Source organism: Maniola jurtina, chromosome 8, assembly GCF_905333055.1.
Source record: "Maniola jurtina chromosome 8, ilManJurt1.1, whole genome shotgun sequence".
Classification (NCBI taxonomy): domain Eukaryota; kingdom Metazoa; phylum Arthropoda; class Insecta; order Lepidoptera; family Nymphalidae; genus Maniola; species Maniola jurtina.
This window is the reverse complement of record NC_060036.1, coordinates 6,964,931-6,988,751: the sequence shown is the minus strand read 5'-3', so window position 1 is coordinate 6,988,751 and position 23,821 is coordinate 6,964,931. Positions and strand designations below refer to the sequence as shown.

The following is a 23,821-nucleotide window of genomic DNA, read 5'->3' as shown; positions in this document are numbered from 1 at the left end:
TATATCAAATCTAGAAATAGCAAAATGGCATAATGTGATAATATAATAATAATATCACAGTCAATAAAAGCGGTATTTTTTATAATGGTATGACTCAACATATCACGTCAAACCTTTATCAAGGGAAATGGGACAGCTAACCTACGCGTAGGCTTTATAACGAAAAATGTATATGTATGGTTAGTACGACATAGAAGTTATTTCTATCAGATTTTTTTGGTATTTCCTTAGAGAATAGAACAAGATTGAAATTTACGAGATACAAGAGAGAATTTACGAGAGATTAAATACAAGATTTGCTTCACTTTAAATGTATTTGAGAACGTATTCTGCGTATCTGATTTCAACCATTCATCCAAATCTCTTTAATTGAATTGCAAAATGTAGAGTCAACTCCATTAACAAATAAATGGATGAAAAATGAAGAAAAATGATTACGTGTTTGTGAATAGAGTTTAGTAGGTTTTTGAACCAATCCTTATGATTATTTTATAAACCATGAAATAATGTCTCTAAAAATTTTCAAAAATCAAGTAACTTGGCACTTCGAACACAAATATTTGCACAGCTAAATTTGAACTTTCCTATCTCATGCAGCCTTTATGCTAGAAAAATACTACGTTGCAGTTCTCACGTTTATCTCCGAATATTCCACACAAATGCTATGCACACAAAAGGTATTACTAGCGGCCTGCATGTGATACGCCCATAAAATATCTCCGCTATAGATCATCATGATCAACCTTTCGCCGGCTCACTACAGGCCGCGGGTAGATGTGGACGACTTTGGTGACGAGTTACTCTACAATGTAGTCTATATTATTTGCTTTTAAAATCATTGTCACCATCATGTCGGTACCACCCCTAACTCTTTGTTTAAACAAGTGTAAATTAAAAATTTATAACACCCCAGACAAGTGAAATTTACAGTAACTAGAAAAGAGCTGATAACTTTCAAACGGCTGAACCGATTTTTTTGGATTATAGTTAAGGACACTCTCGATCAAGCCACCTTTCAAACAAAAAAAAAACTAAATTAAAATCGGTTCATTAGTTTAGGAGTACGATGCCACAGACAGATACACAGATACATAGATACACAGATACACACGTCAAACTCTTACCCCTCTTACACCCCTCTTTTTGGGTCGGGTTTAAAACAGTACGCATCAAAATTCACTTATCTAGAACTTATAATTAACAGTCATTTGTTTGTACGCGGATACGCAAGGCATGTCGTGATTTTCAGTAGTTTTCTGTTTTATTACCGACACTGTTAATTTAGTCTCTATTTGGCTGTGATTAGTGACGCTCGGAGCATTTTCCCGAACTGTTGTATCAATATATCCATCACTGTCTGAGTAAACTAAACACCGTTCGCAAAATTGAATGTAGATACGATTAGGTACTATTATGGAGAATGTTATCCAAAATGGCTAGACGAAAGACTTCAAATGTCGAGTAAATTTTCATCCCATGTAATGCAATGCAAAAGTGTGTTTGTTTGTTGGTTTATTCGTTTGTCCGTCAATCACGTCCCAACGGAGCAACGCAACAACGTGATTCTTTGCATGGGTATAATTAAAGACCTGGAGAGTGACATAGGCTACTTTTTCACGAAAATCAAAGAGTTCCCACGGGATTTCTAAATATCTATTTCTTAGGTGCCTTGCACCAGTATTGATGGTCTTGGTGCTAAAAAATTATGTCACTTGTATACAACTTTTATGTAGATGTGGATTTTGAATTTATGCATAACTACTAGTTACTAACTATTAGCTAGGAAATCAAAGAGTTTCCACAGGAAACCCCTAATCTACGCAGACGAAGTATCAGTTACTGATAACTGAAATAATGCATTGTAATAATTCGAATAAGTACCTACAAAGTGCCTAATAATTTTAGACACAACGCCGAATTAATTACCCCAGAAGACTCGTTGACTTAACCTGAAGTCGTAAATCTTTCTATAAAGTGAATATCAGCACGCCTGAAGGGGAAACTATAAATTATATTCTATCTAAACCACTTTGCGTGCGATTTTATACATACTTGAAACATTATACCGGAAATATTTTCTGAATCAAAACCAGCTATCAAATAACACAGTGAACTAATGCTTGCCCGAATTGTATTGTTTACTTTCCTTGAACGTAGGAGTGGAAACTGAGATCCAATTTTGTAAAGGAGTATTTAAGCACTCAATTAACGCATTTGGAATGCTGCCAGAAATATTTTGGGGCGAATTCTTTTTTGTTATTAGTACATAAATAATGTTGGCAGTATTTTCGGAAATAAAGGGACCATTTTGTCGCATTTTACGAGTAATTTTAGTCTAATTGAAAAAAATCGTTAATAGTTTAGGTACGTATATCACACTGATTTCTGTTTCTATCTATTTTTAACCCCCGACCCAAAAAGAGGGGTGTTATAAGTTTGACGTTTGTATCTGTGTATCTGTCTGTGGCATCGTAGCGCCTAAACGAATGCACCGATTTTAATTTTGTTTTTGTTTTGTTTTGATCGAGAGTGTTCTTAGCTATCATCCAAGAAAATCGGTTCAGCCGTTTGAAAGTTATCAGCTCTTTTCTAGTTATTGTTGTAACCTTCACTTGTCGGGGGTGTTATAAATTTTTAATTTACACTTGTGTATAAACTATTCGTAAATTATGTAATTTATAACATAAACTAATGGCGTTTTGTCATGAAGTTTCATTGGAAGAGATGGTGAATATTTGCCTCTTTTCACAGCATTCGGATCACATACTTAACACACAAATGATATACTTAACGTCTTTTAAGAGCATGCAATTATCTGAAGAGCTTCACACGTAGTGTAAGTCAGACTTGGAATATTAGGCAAACGACAATTATTATTTTTCCCCAGAAATTACTCTATTTATATGTTATAAAAATTAATAACATTTGTCGTTTACGCCTTGTGATAAACGCCTTCCGTACAGCGTGACGTTAATAATAATTAATTATATGTTAAAAATTTGGGTAATAAATTATTTTATTAAATAATGAATTCTAGCCCCATAAACTACCGCTAAACAAGCCGATTATGTCCGACCTCATCCACGCCAGGATAAAATACCTCCACTAAATAGATATCGAGTTGCTGGGAGCTGATGGATACATCGTGTTCTAAGAAAAACCTTTCAAGAGATCTCTGTTCAGCAGTTTAGACATCTATCAGTTGAGTGACGACAATGCATTCAGGATTGAACTGTGTAGTATCAAAGCAAGATATAGATCGAACTAATTGGCATGTTGCACTATATACAGTTAAGGATAACTTCGGCAATATTGAAACCTAACAAGGTGGAAATTGCGCCATCTACACACGAATGGAAACATACACGACAAACTTATACAGAAACTTGAAATTTAACATTGGAGTTTGTTGAGTGACGACTAAGTACGAAGTTACGTAAAAATATATGCAATTAAGTACTCCAGATTAATTTAATTATATTAATATTAATATTATTATTATTATTATATATATATATATATATTAATTATTATATATATTATTATTATTATTATATATATTAATATTATAATAATATTATTTTATTATTTAATTGTAATTTATTTAAGCTATAAACCTAATTTGATTTGTGGTCTAGTACTTAACATGAGTAGCACATAACTGTCCTAAGAACATGAAATGAATAAATTCTTTACACTTAAAAAATACGACCTTTGCAAAACGAAGGTTAAGTAGGTGAAACTAAACGAAGGGGCTGTGAAGCGAGTCTTACTGGCGTAGCCCATTAAAAACACTTTATTCATAGGCCAGGCTAGACTGGTTTTAACCCCCGACCCAAAAAGAACTTTGACGTGTGTATCTGTCTGTGATATCGTAGCTCCTAAACGAATGAACCGATTTTAATTTCTTTTTTTTTTTGTTTGAAAGGTGGCTTAATCGAGAGTGTTCTTAGGTATAATCCAAGAAAATCGTTTCAGCCGTTTGAAAGTTATCAGCTTTTTTCTAGTTACTGTAACCTTCACTTGTCGGGGGTGTTACAAATTTTTAATTTACACTTGTTAGACGATGTGCTAAGATTTAAAATCTATTTTAACGGTTATGTTTTGACAAAACCACTTTATTTAACCAAAACTTTTCATTCAAACTATTTTTGTTTTGACCAACGGGTGTTTTTATTTCTCAGCAAAGCAAGCGTTGGAGTTTCGTTTGTGCAATCGTGGTGTTTTTAGCACGTAATTCCTGGGAGGGAGGGTTTTTGGAAACTCGACACACGAGCCTAGCGGGAGCGTGTGCCACTCATGGTGTGCTAGTAAACAAGCAAGTAAAACCATGCACAAAATATAGCAATTTCTAGAATCATACGTATGTGCGAGACTAAAAAACTGTCGCTACCCACTGTAATATAAGAATACACCAAAGAATGAATTTTTACGAAAAAATTGTTATCTATTCGTCATGCAAATTGATATGTCTGTCTGTACAATGTCCATTTTGTATTTTAGCAACCGATATGGTTGCAAAAATACAAATATCTAGTTAAAACATTGATGCTTTTTTATCATCACCTTCATCGAATAAATCACAAAAACAATAATAAAACTCAAGTAACGTATCATATTTCGCTACAATTTTGTTTTGTTTGGTCGCAAACATTTCCTCTAAAAGTATTTTTATTTTGCAGCGAGTTCTTATTTTACCTATTACATTTTTACCGTTTAGTGACTATATTTTTGGACTACGTGAACTACTTGCGTTATCCAAACTCAATAACTTATGCTGGCATCCATGTAATCCATAGCGAGCAAACGCTGACAAGGAGCCGCTGGATTCAGGCGACGCAAGACCGTGGCTTGTGGAGTAATTGCCGTGTTCTGAACCCTTGGTCTTAAATAAATAAAACAAACCAATACATATTCTTTTACTTTTTTACAATACTACCCATCCATATCCATCCATACTAATATTATAAATGCGAAAGTGTGTCTGTCTGTCTGTCTGCTACCTTTTCACGGCCCAACAGTTTAACCGATTCTGACGAAATTTGGTACTAGCCGACTGCGTGACTGAAAGACGGATTAACAAACAAACACACTTTCCCAATTATAAAATACTAGAGGATGCCCGCGACTTCGCTCCGCGTGGATTTAGGATTTTGAAGATCCCGTGGGAACTCTTTGATTTTCTGGGATAAATAGGCTACTTTTTATCCCAGAAAATCAAAGAGTTCCCACGGGATCTTCAAAATCCTAAATCCACGCGGAGCGAAGTCGCGGGCATCCTCTAGTATTTTATAATTGGGAAAGTGTGTTTGTTTGTAAATTCGTCCTTCAGTCACGCAGACGGCTAGTTAGGAGTATGAAATTTCGGTATATATACCATATACCTACTGTATTTAGAATCAACAATAACAAACACAACGATTTATAAAATAGTTCAGTTAGTGCGATGTTCTAACTCGGAAAAGCTTGTCTGTCTGTCTGTCTGTCTGTCTGTCGTGTCTATACAAAAACCTATAGGGTGCTTCCTGTTGACCTAGAATCATGAAATTTGGTAGCTAGGTAGGTCTAAAGGTGCCCACGCACTTGAGCAGTTCAGTTCAAGAGCGTGGGCACCTTTATAGCACACGCAAGGGGAACAATCCGGAAACCGTGAGTTTATGGTTACATCACAAAAAAATTAGTATTTTCAACTTTCTGTATCAATATGACTGTAGTACGGAACCCTCAGTGCGCGAATCTGACTTGGCCGTTTTTTTAAAATAAAAATAGAGAGCAAATTAGCAAGTCTATCACCTGATGTTAAGGTGATTACTGCCGCCCATGAACATTAGCAACGCCGGAGTAACCGCCAATGCGTTGGCGCCCTTTAAGGAATTTGTTGGTCCGCCCCCTGAATAACCCCATGTTTTTAATTCCATTACCAAATAATTCACTCAAAACTTGCATAGCTCAGTTAGCATACAATGTATCTTTATGTTAACGCTTTCGGAAACAAGTTTAGAAAGGGATTTACGAGTATGCGTCCGGCTGACGTAGGCTCCAATTCTGTATATTCGGAGAAATGTTGAATATGACATTCGGATATGTACATGACACGGAGTTAATGTAGCACAAGTAACAGAATAAGCGTGTGAATGGATTTGGAAATCAATTTAGGTCTTCATTCGTACGATCTGTAACTTACAATTTTAAAAGTAGGAGTGATAAAATGTCTTCCTGTCCAAATAACAGCTATAGACGCCAATCTAAACGGAGACTCGCCAGGTACACTTTTTACGACCTCTCTTTGATGTTAATTATCATTATTATGATCAACAGATCGCCCGGCTCCCATTTGAGCACAGGTCTCCTCTCAGAATGAGAAGAGTCCGCAGGAGAATCAGGAGAATCAGAGTAACCGACACAGTTCAACGGGTTGCCAAGCTGAAGTGGCAACGGGCAGGGCACATACTTAGTTCAAAAAAAGACTTAGAGTGCTAGAATGGCGATCTCACACCGGAAAGCGCAGCGTTAAAAGACCCTCTGATGACCCTCTGGATAGATGATATCAAACAAGTCGTAGGGAGCCGCTGCATTCAGGCGGCGCAAGACTGTGGTGCGTAGAAGTCCCTACAAGAGCTGTGGACATCAATCGGTTGATAATGATGATGATGATGACAATAGCTTACTACGCCTGGCCGAGTGCGGATGGGCGGACTTGACACATTTTTGAGAATATTATAGAGGATTCTGAGGAATGCGGGTTTCCTCTTCCTCAAGTGATATTTAAATGCTTAAAACGCACGTAGCTCCTATAGAGTGTATGTATGTTTAACTATTAGAGTGTATGTTTATGTATACCTAATTGTAAGTATATAATATGTATAGCTGCATGGCGACTTCCCGTCTTACAGTTCTGTAGGTTCGTAAGTATGGGTTACCTGGGAGAGATCACTCTAGTGATAAGGTCGCCCTATGGTTAATTAAGTGTATCATATATTCTGTCTTTGTAATTTTGTTACAATAAAGTTGTTTAAATTAAATTAAAATAGCTCCAAAAAGTTAAAGGGTTGGACCCCAGACACCTCGACTAGGAGCCCGAAGTTTTAACCACAGCACTAGGCCATCACCACTTCTTTAATATTAATCTCGCTCTCTATATATAGTAGTATTCCTCATTATTGAGGGTCGTGAACCCTTTCCATTAATCCTATAATGGTAGTTCTCTTGGGATAATAATTCGATGGGTTCCCAGATCCTTTCGCTTACAACTCGGCTAAGAAAACGAGATTTCGACAGTTACGTATTATCAGATGTTAGCGACAATAACCAGGGCCAACGGCGGCACGGAGGCCAAATTCGGCCTCTGAAGTCGGTCACCCATCCAATTACCGACTTTAATCAACGTTGCTAAACAATCACAATCGATTGATATACGTTGTCAAAACTAGGTCATACGATTCAAATAAAAATTGAAACCTCTTACGTACAGCTACTGGTACAAAGGAAAAGTCAAAACGGCCACTTCCCGTGCACAAGACATGCTCCGACGGAAATCCTTCGTGACGGTCAAGCTCATAATAAGTACTATACCTACCCCAGTTCCCTTTACCATGTATACAGGTCTTATTTTGTCGATTTTATACTATAGCTAGACTATATACCCGCCTGGTGGTTAGTGATGATGCAATTTTTGACGGCATCCCTGGCGCAATGATGAGCGCTGTGGTCTTATTAGTGGGAGGTTCCAGGTTTGATTCCTGGCAGGGGTTTGGAATTTCATAGTTTCCAAATTTATGGTCTGGTCTAGTGGGAGGCTTCGGCCGTGGCTAGTTACCATCCTACTGGCAAAGCCGTGCCGCCAAGCGATTTAGCGTTCCGGTACGATGCCGTGTAAAAACCAATGGCATGGCAGCCTATACCTACTGGGTTTAATGAAAACGGCCGCGCCCCTTGCAGGTTAGCCCGCTTCTATTATAGACTGCATCATCACTTACCACCAGGTGAGATTGCAGTCAAGGGCTAACTTGGTAACTAACTGAAAAAAAAAGAATTCTTGTCGCTTTGGAAAGCTTTTGTCGTGTTAATTAAAACATAGCGGCGACTGTTCGTCGTTGAATTTTATGAGCGTTGCCACAGTGGATGAAATCTATAAATTGTATGTACGATCAATTAGTCGGATTAATAACTGTCTATGTACATGGAGAGTGAGCGATGACATTGCTCGGGTCCCCTCGCTACAAATGTTTGTTTTGTGCCAATGATTTATGGTTTCGCAAATGTTTTGTGTGTAATGAGTAATTTCCTTTTACACATCCATATCCAAACTAATAGTATAAATGATAAAGAAATACCTCTTTGTCGGTCTATAGTAGGTATTTTCATGGCCAGATGGGTCATGAAAAGAGAATTAATGATTTTGATAAAATTTAGTACTTACGGAAATAGCTTGCATCCCGGACACAGACAGACTACTTTTATTCACAAAAAATCAAAAAGACCCTGCGGGATTTTTAGGAATCTAAACCGTTAATTGAAAACGTTACCAAGGTCGCGGTTATCATCTATTTCATACAGAGATAGATTTGGAACCCGGAGCCGTACATAGCTCACTTTTGTGTGAGAAAAATATATAAATCTGTATAAATATAAAAGGCAAAGCTGACTGACTGATCTATCAGCGCACAGCTCAAACTACTGGACTGATCGGGCTGGGCATGCAACTCTCTACATGCCAGGAAATTGCCAAACGCGGACGAAGTCGCAGGCATAAGCTAGAGTTATTAACACTAGCTTGTGCCCACGACTTTGTCCGCGTGGACTACACAAATTTCAAACCCCTATTTTAAACTTTTAGGAGTTGAATTTTCAATAATCCTCTCTTAGCGGGTGTTTGTCTCATAATAACTATCACAGCATGCTAAACCCGATCCGTCCAGTAGTTTGAGCTGTGCGTTGAGTCAGTCAGTCAGTCATCTTTTAATTTTATACATTTAGATTCATCGCATCTAAATATTGGCATTGGAGAGGATAAATTATTCATAGTACGTAGTCGGTAGTAAGTCTCGGAACTCTAAACATTTACTTAATGTCATTTTGTGATTCAGTAACGTCTGTTCCCAAAAGTTTTTATTGAATATTAGCGTTGGACGATTTACGACTCGTGAAACTTATTGGAAAAGTGACAGTATTTTCTACGTATCAGTAACTTGCCTAAAGTCAGCGATATAAATGTTCTACTAGATTCGGCGCTTCATAGTAACAACATGTTCCAGCGAACATCGCTGTCCGTACTCCTATCAGGCGCAATCCACTTTAGACATAGTTCGTTTGTACCAAAATAGATAAGAATGCTGGCATAAAGAGCCAGTTTTCCGGTACTGACCTTATGAGCTCTCACATAAAGATACAGGTAATGGGTATAAGATAACATAAGGCTATTTTACCTCCACCGAGCGATACCGACCAGCACCGACAGGAACCCAAAACCTACTTCTTTATGGAAACACCCTAAGTTAGTAGTTATAACAGACTCTACACTAAAGCTACCTATACCAACTCAAATATGATAACTAGAATAACAATAATAGCTTTATTAGTTTAATTTTTACAAACGCGGATTACGATTGACAGGAGGGTGAACACCGATGTTCGTTGGAACATGATACGCCGCATCTAGTGGAACATTTATGTCACTGCATAAAGTAGTTTCGAGAGATAGTTGCATTGTGATATTAATGCCCAGTAAGAAAAATGTTGTGAAAGTTTTTCTGCTGTTATTTCGTTCACAACTCGACTGCGATCTCACCTGGCAATGAAAAACATTTTGTAAAATATTGAGAAGTAGATTATCTACCATTACTAATTAATAATATATACTTACATAATGTAATAAGGGAGTTATTTAATCAGGGTTTGAGAATAAAAGGACAGTTAATTTTTTAATATTCATGTATATTAACTTTCACTGTGTCCATAATAGTAATAATTACAGTTATTATTTAATATCACAGTTCAGAAACTTTACCATTAGGTACATCAACACATTAAATGTTACATAATTCTTATATACTAAAACATTGATTTAAAAAATCAAAAATAAACAGCCCGTAAATTATAGTATGTAACTATACTAGACCAGTACAACTACACACTGTTACTGTGTACTGTTAGGGCCGGCGTACATTATGGCGGAGCGCGGCGCGCGGAGCGCAGCGCAGAGCATGCCCGCGAAGTTTTCTAATCGCATAATACATTACGCGATATTCTACCAGAGAATGCGTGAGCACGCGCGAGACGGCGCGCGAATGCGCGAGTATCCGCAGGGATGCACAATTGATTTTAGATATTATTTCAATGCGGACAATGTCGATAATACTTTGACTGTGGAAAATGTTCTGCGCTGCGCTCCGCCATATGTGCGCCTGCCCTAAGTACTGTAACAGCAGGTAGATACAATTAAGGTTCAAAATTTTGGTAAGGCCAAAATGCGTTGACTCAGATTTTATTCAACAGTTTTTAAGAATAATAAAACCAACATTTGTTTTTGGAATATTTGTGAGACATAATATTTTGTTTTTTTTAAATCAGTGTACAAACATCAAAGTAGGTATGTCTTATGATTAAATTAAAAATCAATTTTATTGGATAGCCTTGATTAAATATTCAAGATTCATTAAAGGGCGAATCAACAAATTCCTGAAAAGCCGGCAACTTATTGGCGGTTCCTCTGGTAGGTATTGCAAATGTTCATGGGCGGCGGTAATCATTTAACATAAGGTGATCCACCTGCTCGTTTACTGGCTATGAATATTAAAAGAAATACAAATAAAAATTAAAAAAGAGCAATATGCTAAAAAATTTAAATAAATACATTCTAGTTACTAATAATTAGTCACTCATCAATAATGCGACAAATCATGGAACAAAATGTAAAGTCTCTATCATAACAATATCACACGGCTAGTTGGCATTATTAGCCGTTTGGCGAAAGACAGGAAATTGTATGATGAGATGACAACCAACTTCTAATAGTGGAGAGGGACAAGAAATAGAAGAAGCTGACATTTACAGGATTCTCACTCAGCAAGTAAACTTTGCGAATCATCGCTGCGTGCGCCAGCTCTTCAGCTATGGAGAGCCTCGCTCGAGGCAAATGCGCCTCTCTCAGTCAAGGCAGCCCTAAGACCCCCCCACAGGTACCAACCTCATTGCAAACCAGACAAACCAATGTCACAAAGCTACCGCGCTTCCGAGACCCAACTATTAACTTACGCCACAAAAACCTACATACAAATTGCGCCACATAAAAGTACGAATCATTAGTTGTTTGCCTGGCAGTGTTCATGTGCCCATTCACCACGAGCGACCATCCAGGATATCTGAAATTGAACCAGAGTTCCACAAATCTCTTAGAATTGCCAAACTTCATGTTTCGTGTAAATGTTTTCCATCTAGACAAATATTAAATGCTGAAATTGGATAGCTGAAAGGCTGAAAGGGTGATTCGTTAACAACAGATTAGTTGTTAAATTAATAATATGATAAAGTTGAGGTTGTTCAAAATGTTTATTAGCCCTGAACGGCAAATTTATACTTGTGAGCGTTTTTGCTACCAAACGTACACTAATTGCTTGTTAATAATTGGGACAACTGTTTAGTTTGATGCAAATCACTGAAATGGACATAATATTCAATGTGCTAGAATTTAGGAATGGGTCTTCACTTTTACACTATGTTGACAGATGTCTCATCAGTCATCAGTCACATTTAGTTCCGAGTACGCTCACAAGAAGCTCACTGCTACTATCAGCGCCACAATGGCGATAATCCAGTTATTCCAAAAGTTGGTCTGCAAAAGCAAGTCCAGTGTATTTGTACTAATAGAGGTCAAATTGATTAGCCCTATGAAACTGGAAGGTTATTGTTTCTGAAATCAATGATCATCCTCACAACTATTTTTTCTAAAGAACATTTCAAATAGTAGGTATAAAACAGAATAATTAATTAACAAATCCTTTACGTGTCCTATGTAACAAAGTACATACAAAGTACATATAGATCGTGCTCTCTGCTCTTAATTTATTATTATTATTATTATTCATAACGCAACGTTCATGTTGGGTTGCTTACCATATTAATTATGTACTTATTATACGGAAGTTTGTGTGAAATTGTAGTTTAGTTATTTATTCCTTTGAACTTTGATAATATTATGTAACTCAAACATCCTTAGGCTCAATTTCACCAACGATAGCGTTACCCGACAATAACTATGCCAATAATAAAATTAACTCAATAAATTAATTCAATAACTTATAATAATACGTTTCACTAATGACACTTAGATTAGCTATTTTTCAAAATAGCGTTTTTTAGTTATCTAATCGTATGGTAGGTTTGAATGTGTCAAAAGAATGAGTAAATGTCAAGCACTGAGATTATTCGTCAGTTTGAAGTTTGAATAGGTAGACCAATAGAGATATAATTACAATAAGTAGACCCATATCTATCAATGTCTATGTCATTATTAATTATCTTGTTACTTGTCTACCGTTACCATGGTTACGAATTTCAGGTCATTTTGATTTTATCCAAGGAATAAGCCCATTTTTCCTTCAAAATCGGCGGAATAGAATTATACTCTATAAATAACTTCATTATTCTTAGGTTAAGTATTAGGTGTAATAAAAGTTTGATTATCTGAAAGTAACTTACGACTTTATCCTGAGTATAAAATTTATTTCATGTTGTGTTTTTGCCCTTAGTCAGCCAACGTCAATAATATTCCTTTCCCACCACAGTTGAGAGTTCGTTATTTCTCCTGCCATATTTTAATGAACACTCTACGCCTATGTCGGACACACAATGCAAAATTGCTCTCAGTTACAGAAATGCTAGATGAAAAGCGAGTCTATTTAAAGCGGTGGAATTAATAGATCTATTGTATAATACATAAGCTTGCACATGCACCTAAGTTTTTTATACTTAGGTACTACAGGTTAGGTAACATCCTCTACTAGTGTAGAGGATTTTTTGGAAAACCCTATTTTTTTTTTGATTAATCTTTGACCCTCACCACGGATGTTTCTTGAGTAATTCTAAGCATATCTAGTCCGTGAAATAAGAAGAACTAATGGCAAGGGAGGAAGCAGGACAAAGATTGGCCGCCGCCTAACTCTTTTTTTTATCTCTACGATTACCTATTGCCAATGTGGCAAATAGAGGATCATATTCGTATAATTCAAGGACATTGAATTCGTTTTAATAAAAAAAATTACGGTCACGCCCCTTGCTCGATAATTACCACTGTACTAGGCACCCTGAGGGATGAAAATAATATTGATTCTCATATTTTATTGTTGTAAACTCGCTTTTAGGCATGGAAAATGTCTACATGTGCAGTGATATGATTTCATAAGAAAGGTTTTTTGTCCAAGTTTTCAAGTGCACAAAAAAATTGATAGTTAAGTTGTAGTACGAATCGAAAACTAACACAATTACACATTTGGCTCAATATTATACTTTAAGAAAGTGCGAAGTTCTCGCATAGTAATTAAGTTTATGTATTTTCGAGAAAATTGGGGATTTTTGTTTTTTAATAGTACTTACTATGTTTTCGTATAGGTAAGAAGGCATTATATAAATAGTAAGTGTATAAATATAGAACTTTTAATACAAACTTCGTTGACCCACTCATCGCTAAACAGTTTTGTGTTGTGAATCATGAATTGAATCAAAACTATTTTATATAGGACAAGCATTCTGATACAGGCTTACATACATTCTTTAATAATAGTAATGATATAAAGTAATTATACAAACATAATTTATAATTAATGTTGGTAACATTAAAATCTTATTGCAACGAAAACATAATTTATTTAATCAGTAAAACTTTACAGTGTACCATGAAACGTATTGTTATTTTAACAAATAGTGTAAAATAGATACCGTTATTATTTAATTTGTAAAATCCACATTGTATGTCCACTAACTACGCTTATAAAATTTTATTACATTCTATTTCACAGCTGGATCACTGCTATCTGAAATAAAATAGAAATTAAATAACGCATCCGTTCATTTAAGCCAGAAATGCAATTTATAAAACTTACTATAGAATCGTTCCAGCCTCATAGTGATGGGCTTACCTAATGCAATAGATGCCCAAGTGCCCTGGTGCATTGGTGGCTCTATCTTAAAAGCAGGAGAACCCGGGTTCAATTTCCGGCAAAGGCAATTTGGGAATTTATCACTAACCATATGCGAAAGTGTATTTATTTATTGATTTGTCCTTCAATCACGCCGCAACGGATCGACTTTTTGCGTGGATATAGCAATTAAAGACTTGGAGATTGAGGTAGGCTCCATTTTTTCACGGAAAATCAAAGGGTTCCCACGGAATTTTTAGAACCCTAAATCCACTCGGACAAAGTCGCGGGTATCAGTTAGTAATAGGTAAACAAATGGGTTCTTATCTGGGCTGGGGGGGGGGGGGGGGGGGGGTGGATTTGGCAGTGGCTATTTATCAACCTACTAGCAATAGCCGTGCCGCCAAGCGGCAATAGAAATACACATTCTGTGACAACTACCTATTACGGTTCACGAGATCAGCCCGCTGAGAGACAGACGGACGAACGGACGAACGGTCGGACGGATAGGGTCCCGTTGGCCCCTTTCTGGTACGGTACCCTAAAATGCCTAATGTATTTATGTTAACATAGACCGCACATAGACGCGTTCCTCGTGAAACATTGAACGTGAATTAATGTAATGATGAAAATCCCATTTAAATCCACTAAGAATTCCAATATTACATTCCAAACATTCCAGTAAACACTGAATTGACACTTTTAATTAAATTAAGTGATAGCAAAAAGACACCAAAATAATAGAAAATTCACGGGCTAACACCGTTTTTATTATTTTGGGAGCTAGGAAAATAGGGGCCATAAAATTGAGCATTTTATTTCTACTTTATTTTATTTTTCTTACCTTGGATAAATTGTATGAACATCAGGACGAACGGGTATGTTTATGGCGATGCGTGTGCTTGTGTGTGGTGACATGGCCGCCGCCGCATTGATCGCTCGGATGCGCGCGCGCAGCCGCTCGTATTGCTCGGGCTGGTATTGGGCGGCGACGGTGACAGAGTTGCCCGAGTACTGCTTGATATAGAAAACAATATGCATATTTAGATAATAGCCTCATCCGGTGACGGAAGGTATGGCTGATTTTTTTGTGCAAAGGAGCCTTGGTGTCCAGTGCGGAAATGCAGCCAGTATTCTGGGAACCATACCAAGCGGGTACGATTTGTACAAATTAGATAAGGCTAACTTAAGGGCGTTTCGTAACGCATGCATTACGAAATTAGACGTTTACACATGCAATTTATAATGAAATTAATGTCATGACACTAATTTCGTAATGTAAATTCCGCTTAAATGTTATACCTTTAAAGCAGCTGCCGCTTGCTCATGTGTCGCTCGAGTGAGGTCTCTGCCATCAACACTCAATATTCGATCGCCTCTATGGAGCAACCCGTACGCCGCCCCTTCAGCGGACACACCGGACACGAACACACCACAAGTGTCATCTTCCTCTCCACTGGTCCCATCTGCCTCCCCTCCCAATCCCCCTACAATGTCCATTCCTAGCCGCGACCCCGTACGCACCAGACGCACCATCCGTACACATCTGTTCAAACATAAATTAAATTAGAATGTGCCGTTTTATCCGAGCCTGAAACACATGAACCGCGCGACGGCAGCGCGGTGAAACGGTAATGGCAGAAATATATGCATCATTTTCCTTTTAATGGGGTGCTAAAAAGGACAAAAAATAAATTTTAAATTAAAGATTATAAATAGTACTACTCTACAAATTACTATGTACTGATAGTTAGAGTCACAAGGTTTGACAGTTGATGATGATGATTATTGTTAGGATGGTGATGGGAATGGCGATGATGCTTATTATTGACAAATTGACTCATTCGTTATCGGTGGGACCAAAGGTATCAAGTTTTTCAAATGGGCTACGCCAGAAGACGGGATACATCTAGCTTCATTTCTTTATTCAGCTTCACTCATTCGACCCCCGTTTCGCTAACTGGTTTTGTAAGTTTTACGCACTTTAGCGGTAACAGTTATAATTCTGTACGTAATATGTACGTATGTCTTGCCGTGTCTTGTTTATTTTGTCGTGCAGTATAATTGTCATGAATAATACTGCACGGCAAATACAAGGGTACAATGCGCGTTGTGTTTGCTTCAGGCTTTACTGCGCAAATAAATCGTGCTTCACAGCACAATATTCAATTAAGTATGCGGTCTCATAACGAGCCAAACAATGAATAATCGAAGCGATACTAATCGTACTCGATGAAAATAAATATTAATAATTATTAATAACCATTGTTTAAATGATTTCAAAACTAATTTTATTTCGATCAAAATGTAATAACTTTTATTTCATATAAATAATAAATTCCAATTATGTTATAACTTACTAGCTTTGGCCCGCTACTTCGTCCACGTTTAATAATTAAGTTATTTAAAAAGCTTAGTAAATATTACATTATATTATATAATATTTGCATAGATTTATGAAACGAACATTTTCAATTATTTGTAAACAGACCCCTATTTAACACGTTATTATTATCGTTTTGAGTTCAATTCCCCGTAAACGCGGCGTAAATTTACCTCATTATAATTTTCGTTAATAACAGGTACCTAATAATTTTCGTTCATTCGTCAAATATAATTTAATTCAGAGTACGACCAAATAATTAATGGCATGAATATACAGCGTGTTTTTTTAACTGGGACAGATTGGGAAAATTCGAACCCATAGGAGGTACAGGGAAACTGTCTTAGGAAACTTCGGTCCTTTTTTGTAAAAACAATTTTGGCATAGTCAATTTTTGGTTAAGCGTAAATTGTCCATAAAAATCAATGAAATTGACTTAAATTTTTTTAAATGCCGATCGACTCAGTTTCATGCAAGGATCATTTCATTGTATGGAAAGAAAGAAATCGGGACAGCAGAAGTTGGTCAAATTAAAGTGAATGTTTTTTCATACAATTTCTCAGAAACTGATAAGTTCAATTTGACATCTCATCATGTCATAATTATGGCATAGTCAAAAAGCTGACTATGCCAAAATTGTTATCACAAAAAAAGAGCTGAAATTGATTCTGAGACTTCGTCTGTGTTAGCGTTTGCTGGCGCGCGTGTTGTGCCTTTTTGGAGTGTTTTTTGTTAAAAGTGGCCGGTTTTTGTGTTTCGCTGGTGTTCTTTGGTGCTGGAACCATGCTGGAACTGACTGGGAAGCGCTCTAAGGGGGCGCCGCGCGTGTGTCGGCGAGCGCCGGCACAGACGAAGTCCATACTTATATAGTTTCCCTAACTTGTAAATAACTACAAACTTGACATTGGCTAATCTTTGTAAAACCAGACGAGAGAAAAAAAAAGAGCTGAAGTTTCATTAGACAGTTTCCCTGTACCTCCTATGGTTTTGGATTTCCCCGTATGGGGAACAACACTGTCCCAGTTAAACTTTATTTAACTGGGACAAAAACACACTGTATACAACTTCGGGTAATAGGGGTACAGCGGGCGGCGGGTTGACGATGCAAGTGAAAATAGTAACCAATTGATTTGATACGTGCGAAAGGTCGGGAGTAGAGTAGACGTGCGGTGCATGATAATGATAACTATACCAGTACCTGGGTATTTTACTCGGCTCCTCCTCCGCAAGATCATGCAGTGTGGAACATGACGTCGCTTGCGTTCTCGCTGAAAATTGGAGTCTTTTTAAAATAGCTGTTACACACAACTTGAGATAGTTTTGGGTTGATGCCCCGTATTTTATGGGCTTCCCCGTATTTCTGGGCATGATATTACAGGAACCCGTAATTGCAAAAATAAAAAAAACGGGGTAACTAAAGCTCACGTATTTGTTACAAATTCAGCCGGTTCAGTAGAAAGAATGTTTTCCTTGTGCGGCAATGCGAGGACCAATACCTGCGTAGCCGAAACCGACTCAATATTGATACTGTGGCGGTGTGTCAAGGGAAAATTACAATTTAAATATAATTTTAAGTTAACAATCAAAAAATTATTTTTTGTACATTTATTTCACAAAAAGAAGACCTTTTAAAAGCAGTTTCTTCAAACAATACTTAAGAATTAATAAAAATATCTATGTAAAACACTGTCTCCCGTAAAAAAATCTAAAACGCTTATTTTTGATGCTAGTTACCCGTAAATGTGATGCTAGTAACCCGTAATTCAGTTATTAACTGGGAACTATGTTCGAAACTGTGAAGATGTATCTAGTGAACTAATATCAATTATAAACATCTGCCTTAGAAGGCACTTAGATTTCAGGTAACAAAGTTCGTTACAAATATTTAACTACCATAATATGTGTAGATACTTGTCATTTGTCCCGTGAGTTCCGAGAGACCGGGATCCTAACTAGATTATTCAAGGAAATTCAACTAATATTTTCCTATGTAATATCTAACCATACCTACTGCCATTACAGCATTCATTTATTTTAAAATGATTTTAAATTTTGTTATGTATTCCATTTGAAATGCAAAAGACTAGCTGGCCTATTGAAACAGCACATAGTGTACATGAAGTCAATATGAAAGAGATTGATTACTGACATTGATTAACAGAAAATGTTAATAATACTACCCTCTATCCAAATGATAAAAATCATAAAATGTTTTCATATTGTAATTTCAAAAGAGTTCATATTTTTACGATTATGTATCTACTTACTAATACCTTAACTTAAATATGCACTATAATAAGCAACGACAATAATTAATTAACAAAAAAATATCAAAAATATAAAAAAACAAAACTCGATTTTAATAAAGCAATATTAAAAATTAAAAAAATAATGATTTAGCTTAGTAGATAATGTATTGTGTTACAAGAGTTGTGCACTGTTCTACGCATGAACCGTCTACTCTCAATAATTTTGTGTCTCCACATTGGCACCGACTCCAAACAATACTATGACAGACCTACACTACTGTTGTATACATATTGTAATAAATTAAACTATTTTTAATTATTTCGAGTGTCATGATCAACCCATTTCCGCCCCACTACTGAGTACGGGTCTGAGAAGGTTTTAGGCCATAGCCTGCCACGCTGGCCCAATGCGGATTGGCAGACTTAACACACCTTTGAGAACATGGAGAACTCTCAGGCATGCAGGTTTCCTCACGATGTTTTCCTTCACCGTGTATTGGAAGGAAGGTAAAGGAATTTCGAGTGTGTGTGGTGACAATAGTTACACAGAATTTATACCACGAACAACTACCTTACACTCGTAAAAACCTCATTGGACGATTTTTTTGGTATAAGCTATCTATTGTAACCCTTAGTAATTATTTATTTACATTGCTAATTATATAAATATCAGCTTAATAGAATAAAGTAAAAAACTAAGGCTTTAGCATAAAAACCATGATCAAAGTACAAAAAAAAGAAGCTGGTTCATGGCAGTCTGATCAGAATAAGGTAAAAAAAAGGCCGTGTTAAGCTATACAAAGTCTCCGATAACTATGTCGGAAGGTTGCCTGCAAAACATATCTACATTTAAAAAACCCCTTATTAATTTTTTTTTCAGAAAAAGTAAAAAGCACAGCACTCACCACTACGCTAAGACGTTACTGTAATTTAAATTATATTTAAAATAAAACAAAATTATACTTACTGGTATAAAGCGGCGCGGTTCGTGCGACCGGCGGAATCGAACCCGCAGCTGGTAGAACTACAAGTGTTACGTGGTCTCCTGTACTTCGCAGCGCAGAGACCGCTGTGGCGTGGGTTACACCTATTAGAGATGTTTCTACGCCCTGATTGGAAATAAACATAATTATTATATACTTAATCCATACTAATACTAGTTTTTTTTTTGACTTTTTAGTAGTAAAATCCGAAAGTGTGTCTGTATGTCTGTAACCTTTCATGGACTATCGGCGCTACCCGATTTTGATAAAATTTTTCCTATAGTTTGCATCCTGAAAACGGATATAGGCCACTATTTATCCCAGACAATTAAAGAGTTTTCGTGAGATTTTAGAGGTCCATCCGATCAAGTAATCCGTTCAGACTAGGTATGTAAGTAATGACAATAATAGTGATATCATGGGTAGGTATAGTTAAAAACCTGAAGAGTGATATTGCAAAAAATCCCGTCGATCCGTTGCTCCGTTGCGACGTGATTGAAGGACAAATTAACTAACCAATTAATGGGTAGTGATAAGAATAACAAATTGGTTTAATTGTTTGACTAGCTAGTTTAGTCATAAATCAGAATTAAGTTATAATTCAAATACACATGTAGCATTACATGTAAGCGCTTTCAGTATGCATCTACCTTTAAGCCAAATGTAGAAACCATGTCCACCAAATATTACATTAGGAAGTCAAGCAAATCAAGCAATAGAGTATTGCGTGCTATTAAATAGACAATTTGTAGGGCAGACTTACTGAATGACATATTAACGAAGCTAACCTAGATTGTATTATGCATACATATTAAATTGATGGATCTAGAAACTTGAGACATCATCCGATTCGGATTTTTTCGTATTTGGATTGTGAACTGCATAATTAGGTATATGTTGTGATAGCAATCACGCTCTAATTAAATTATTTATTTTGTCATTAGTTTTTTTAGATCAAAACTCTCGAATAACCTCTGCGCATTGAACCTGTGTTTCTGGGTAGGTTTTAGGAGGACATTCCAATAATTCGATAAAAACATTTAAATAATACCTGCTTTTTCTGAGTGACGCCAATAGTAAGATAGACATCTTAAACTTTATAGATGCATCGGTGAATCTTCGAACTAGTCAAAGGTGAATTGGCTGGGTACCACTACCATGTACTTCAAATATTTCCTGCTCAGTACACTTCACTGATTTTATCGATTCCTACTAGGGTACTCGTACCTACCTACAAGATGTAGGCGTAACGCTGCATAGTCAGAATAGCAGTTTTCTTCGTACTATTCCAGTCACTTCTATTTAATGCTTCTCTTCTTTCTATTTATACCTTCACGATGCCCCCAACTTTATTCGCGTGGATTTAGATTTTTTAAAATCGCATGGGAACTCTTTAGTCATCCGTAACGAAAAGTAGCCTATAATCATGCAAAAATCAAGTTGCTTTGTTGCGCCGCCGCGATTAAATAAACTAATAAATTAACAAACAAACAAAATTTCGTATTTATAATTATAGGCGTACTGTTTAGAGTAGATTTAAGAGGGGTCTTCTCCGTCACTCGCTCCATAAAAACGTAGTTCGTCTCATTGGAATACTAACCAATAATACTCAATGGAATTTTGTACTAATTTTCCGGGAACTAATATCTATGCCTGTGGTTTCCCAGATTTCCGTTAAAATATTCGGTTTCAAAGTTACGCGGTCTTAAAAATTCACATACAAATCTTTGAGTCCCTGTAATTTTAATACTACATATTTTTTAGAAAATCTAACACACCACAGGCACGGATATTAGTTTCTAGAATATGTCTGCATTTCATGGACTTTGGTTGATTTATATTCAAATGAAATTGGGACTACGATTGTATGGAGTGAGTGACGCAGAGAGCCCTGTTAACTATAGCTATCCCATAAATGTTACAATCCAGAAAAAGATGTACCTAAGTAGGAAGCTATGTATAGGTATGTATATAAAATGTTTAAGTAGCCAGTAAGAAGACCGTCCAAAGAGTGTTTTTATCACCATGATTTCATTAAGTTTATGGAGCTTTTTACTTACATGTTCATCGCTTACGGCTAGTATTTTATCGCCCAGCTTCAGTCTGCCGTCGTGATGGGCGGCGCCGCCCGCCGCAATGTGCGATATAAAGATGCCGTCTCCACCAGCTGCGTCGTCTGCACCGCCGGCAATCCCTAAACCTAGTCCACGCACCCCTCGACAGAGCGTCACAACCATTGGTCTTCGAGCTCTTCTTACTCTCTGTTGATATAGAAAAACCGGTCAAGTACCAATCGGACTAGCACACGTACCATTGTACAAGAATTCATGGCAATTATTCTGAAATTTTTATTGTTTGTTGTTATAGTGGCAATAGAACTACACATTATGTGAAAATTTCAATTCTCTACCTATTATGGTTCATGAGAAACATCCTGCTGACGGATGAACAGCGGAGGTTTAGTAATAGGGTCCGTTGGAACTTTTTGGGTACGGAACCCTAAAAACCACGATATGTACAAGAACACCGTGGTTAATTGTCTCATCCGGTAGCAGAAGGGCTGGCTCATTTTTTGCCTGAAGGATCAGCCAGCTCTCCAACGTGAAAATGCAGCCAATCTTCTTTAATAAAATTTATGATACTGAATTTCAAAATGTAGATAAAATGAAATCTCTATATGCATAACCTCGCTTTGTGGTTTCCTCCCGAAGTTTTCCTTCACAGTGTGGACAGCACAAAATGTTTTTAAAATAGGATTTTACGTTTGCAAAATTATTAGAATATACGAGTACGAGGCGTGTAAAGTTCTGAATCGAGTCATTATTTTACATTATAAGTATTCAGCAGGGAGAGGGCTGCGGTCTAACGCATTTGTCATATAAATAACATCCTTTTGAGGGCAATGTAACTTTTCAATTTAGAGTTTATAAAACGTGAAACCAGAGTAATCAGAACTTGCTGTATGGAGTTTGCTCTCGTAAATACGTCCGATTTATAAAACACTCGCTAATGCCCGCGACTTTTTCCGCATGGATTTAGGTTTTTCAAAATCCTGTCTTTGATTTTTCGGGATAAAAAGTAGCCTGTGTGTTAATCCAGGGTATACGCTATGTCCATTCCAAATTCAGACAAAAAATCTCAAAATAAAAAATCTTGGCCAAATCCGCCCAGTAGTTTTTGCATGAAAGAGTAACAAACATACACACAAACAAACTTTCGCCTTTATATATTGGTGTGATGTGATGAGATGATGTAATAATTAGTAGTACAAATGATGATTAATGTAGAGTTAGTATGAGAATATACATCTCACCAACATCGATAGGATACGAGTGTCGAAATCAGAGTAAAATGGACTAAAAGATTCTTGATTTCCGCTTAGAGCGCTATGGTTATTGATTTATGGATGGAATATTGGAGCTTCAAAACAAATTACGCTATGCTGCATTTCGCTACGCTACGTTTCGCTTTACACGACGCGCTTTACAATTTCAAGGCCTTCATAATGTTCTGTGTATTACCTAAATCTTCTAGGACACATTACCCCCGTGCTAATATAGTTAATAGCTAATTTAATCTAACCAACTCATACTAATATTATAAATGCGAAAGTGTGTCTATCTGTCTGTTTGTCTGTCTGTCTGTTTGCTACCTTTTCACGGCCCAACAGTTTAACCGATCCTGACGAAATTTGGTACAGGGTCAGCATATATCCCGGGGACGGACATAGGCTACTTTTTATCCCAGAAAATCAGAGTTCCCACGGGATTCGTAAAGACCCATCCGCCTAACCGATTTGTATGTAATTTGGTACCGTGGTAGCTTAGTTCCTGTAGTTGGTCATAGGCAACTATTATTTCGGAAAATCAAACAGTTCCCACGGGATCTTTAAAAACCTAAATCCACGCGGACGAAGTCGCGGGTATCCTCTAGTATCTAATAAGAAAAATACTTACTAATCTAACCATATTTCCAGCCTTTTGCAATGCATCTACGGCGACAGAATGTGGGGCACCTTCCACGGAGATGTCGTTGACCTGCGAATGATTATGTCACTGTAGAAAATAACGTATT

General features: G+C 36.8%; 1 protein-coding gene across 3 annotated transcripts in view; it reads right to left on the bottom strand.

The window, feature by feature from the left end:
• Window positions 1-12,493: 12,493 nt before the first annotated feature.
• Window positions 12,494-23,821, bottom strand: part of LOC123867416 (disks large homolog 2-like) — a 36,513-nt gene continuing 25,185 nt past the window's right edge. For 2 of the 3 annotated variants that reach the window (XM_045909411.1, XM_045909412.1), the window contains exons 5-11: window positions 23,704-23,784; window positions 21,808-22,008; window positions 19,732-19,873; window positions 17,714-17,783; window positions 15,435-15,678; window positions 14,977-15,149; window positions 12,494-14,027 (exon numbers count right to left, since the gene is read on the bottom strand). In XM_045909411.1, coding sequence (XP_045765367.1) covers window positions 14,024-14,027; window positions 14,977-15,149; window positions 15,435-15,678; window positions 17,714-17,783; window positions 19,732-19,873; window positions 21,808-22,008; window positions 23,704-23,784 — 915 coding nt within the window. In that variant the 3' untranslated portion in view covers window positions 12,494-14,023. The remainder of the gene's footprint in view (window positions 14,028-14,976; window positions 15,150-15,434; window positions 15,679-17,713; window positions 17,784-19,731; window positions 19,874-21,807; window positions 22,009-23,703; window positions 23,785-23,821) is intronic. The other variant, XM_045909413.1, reaches the window with a different exon arrangement.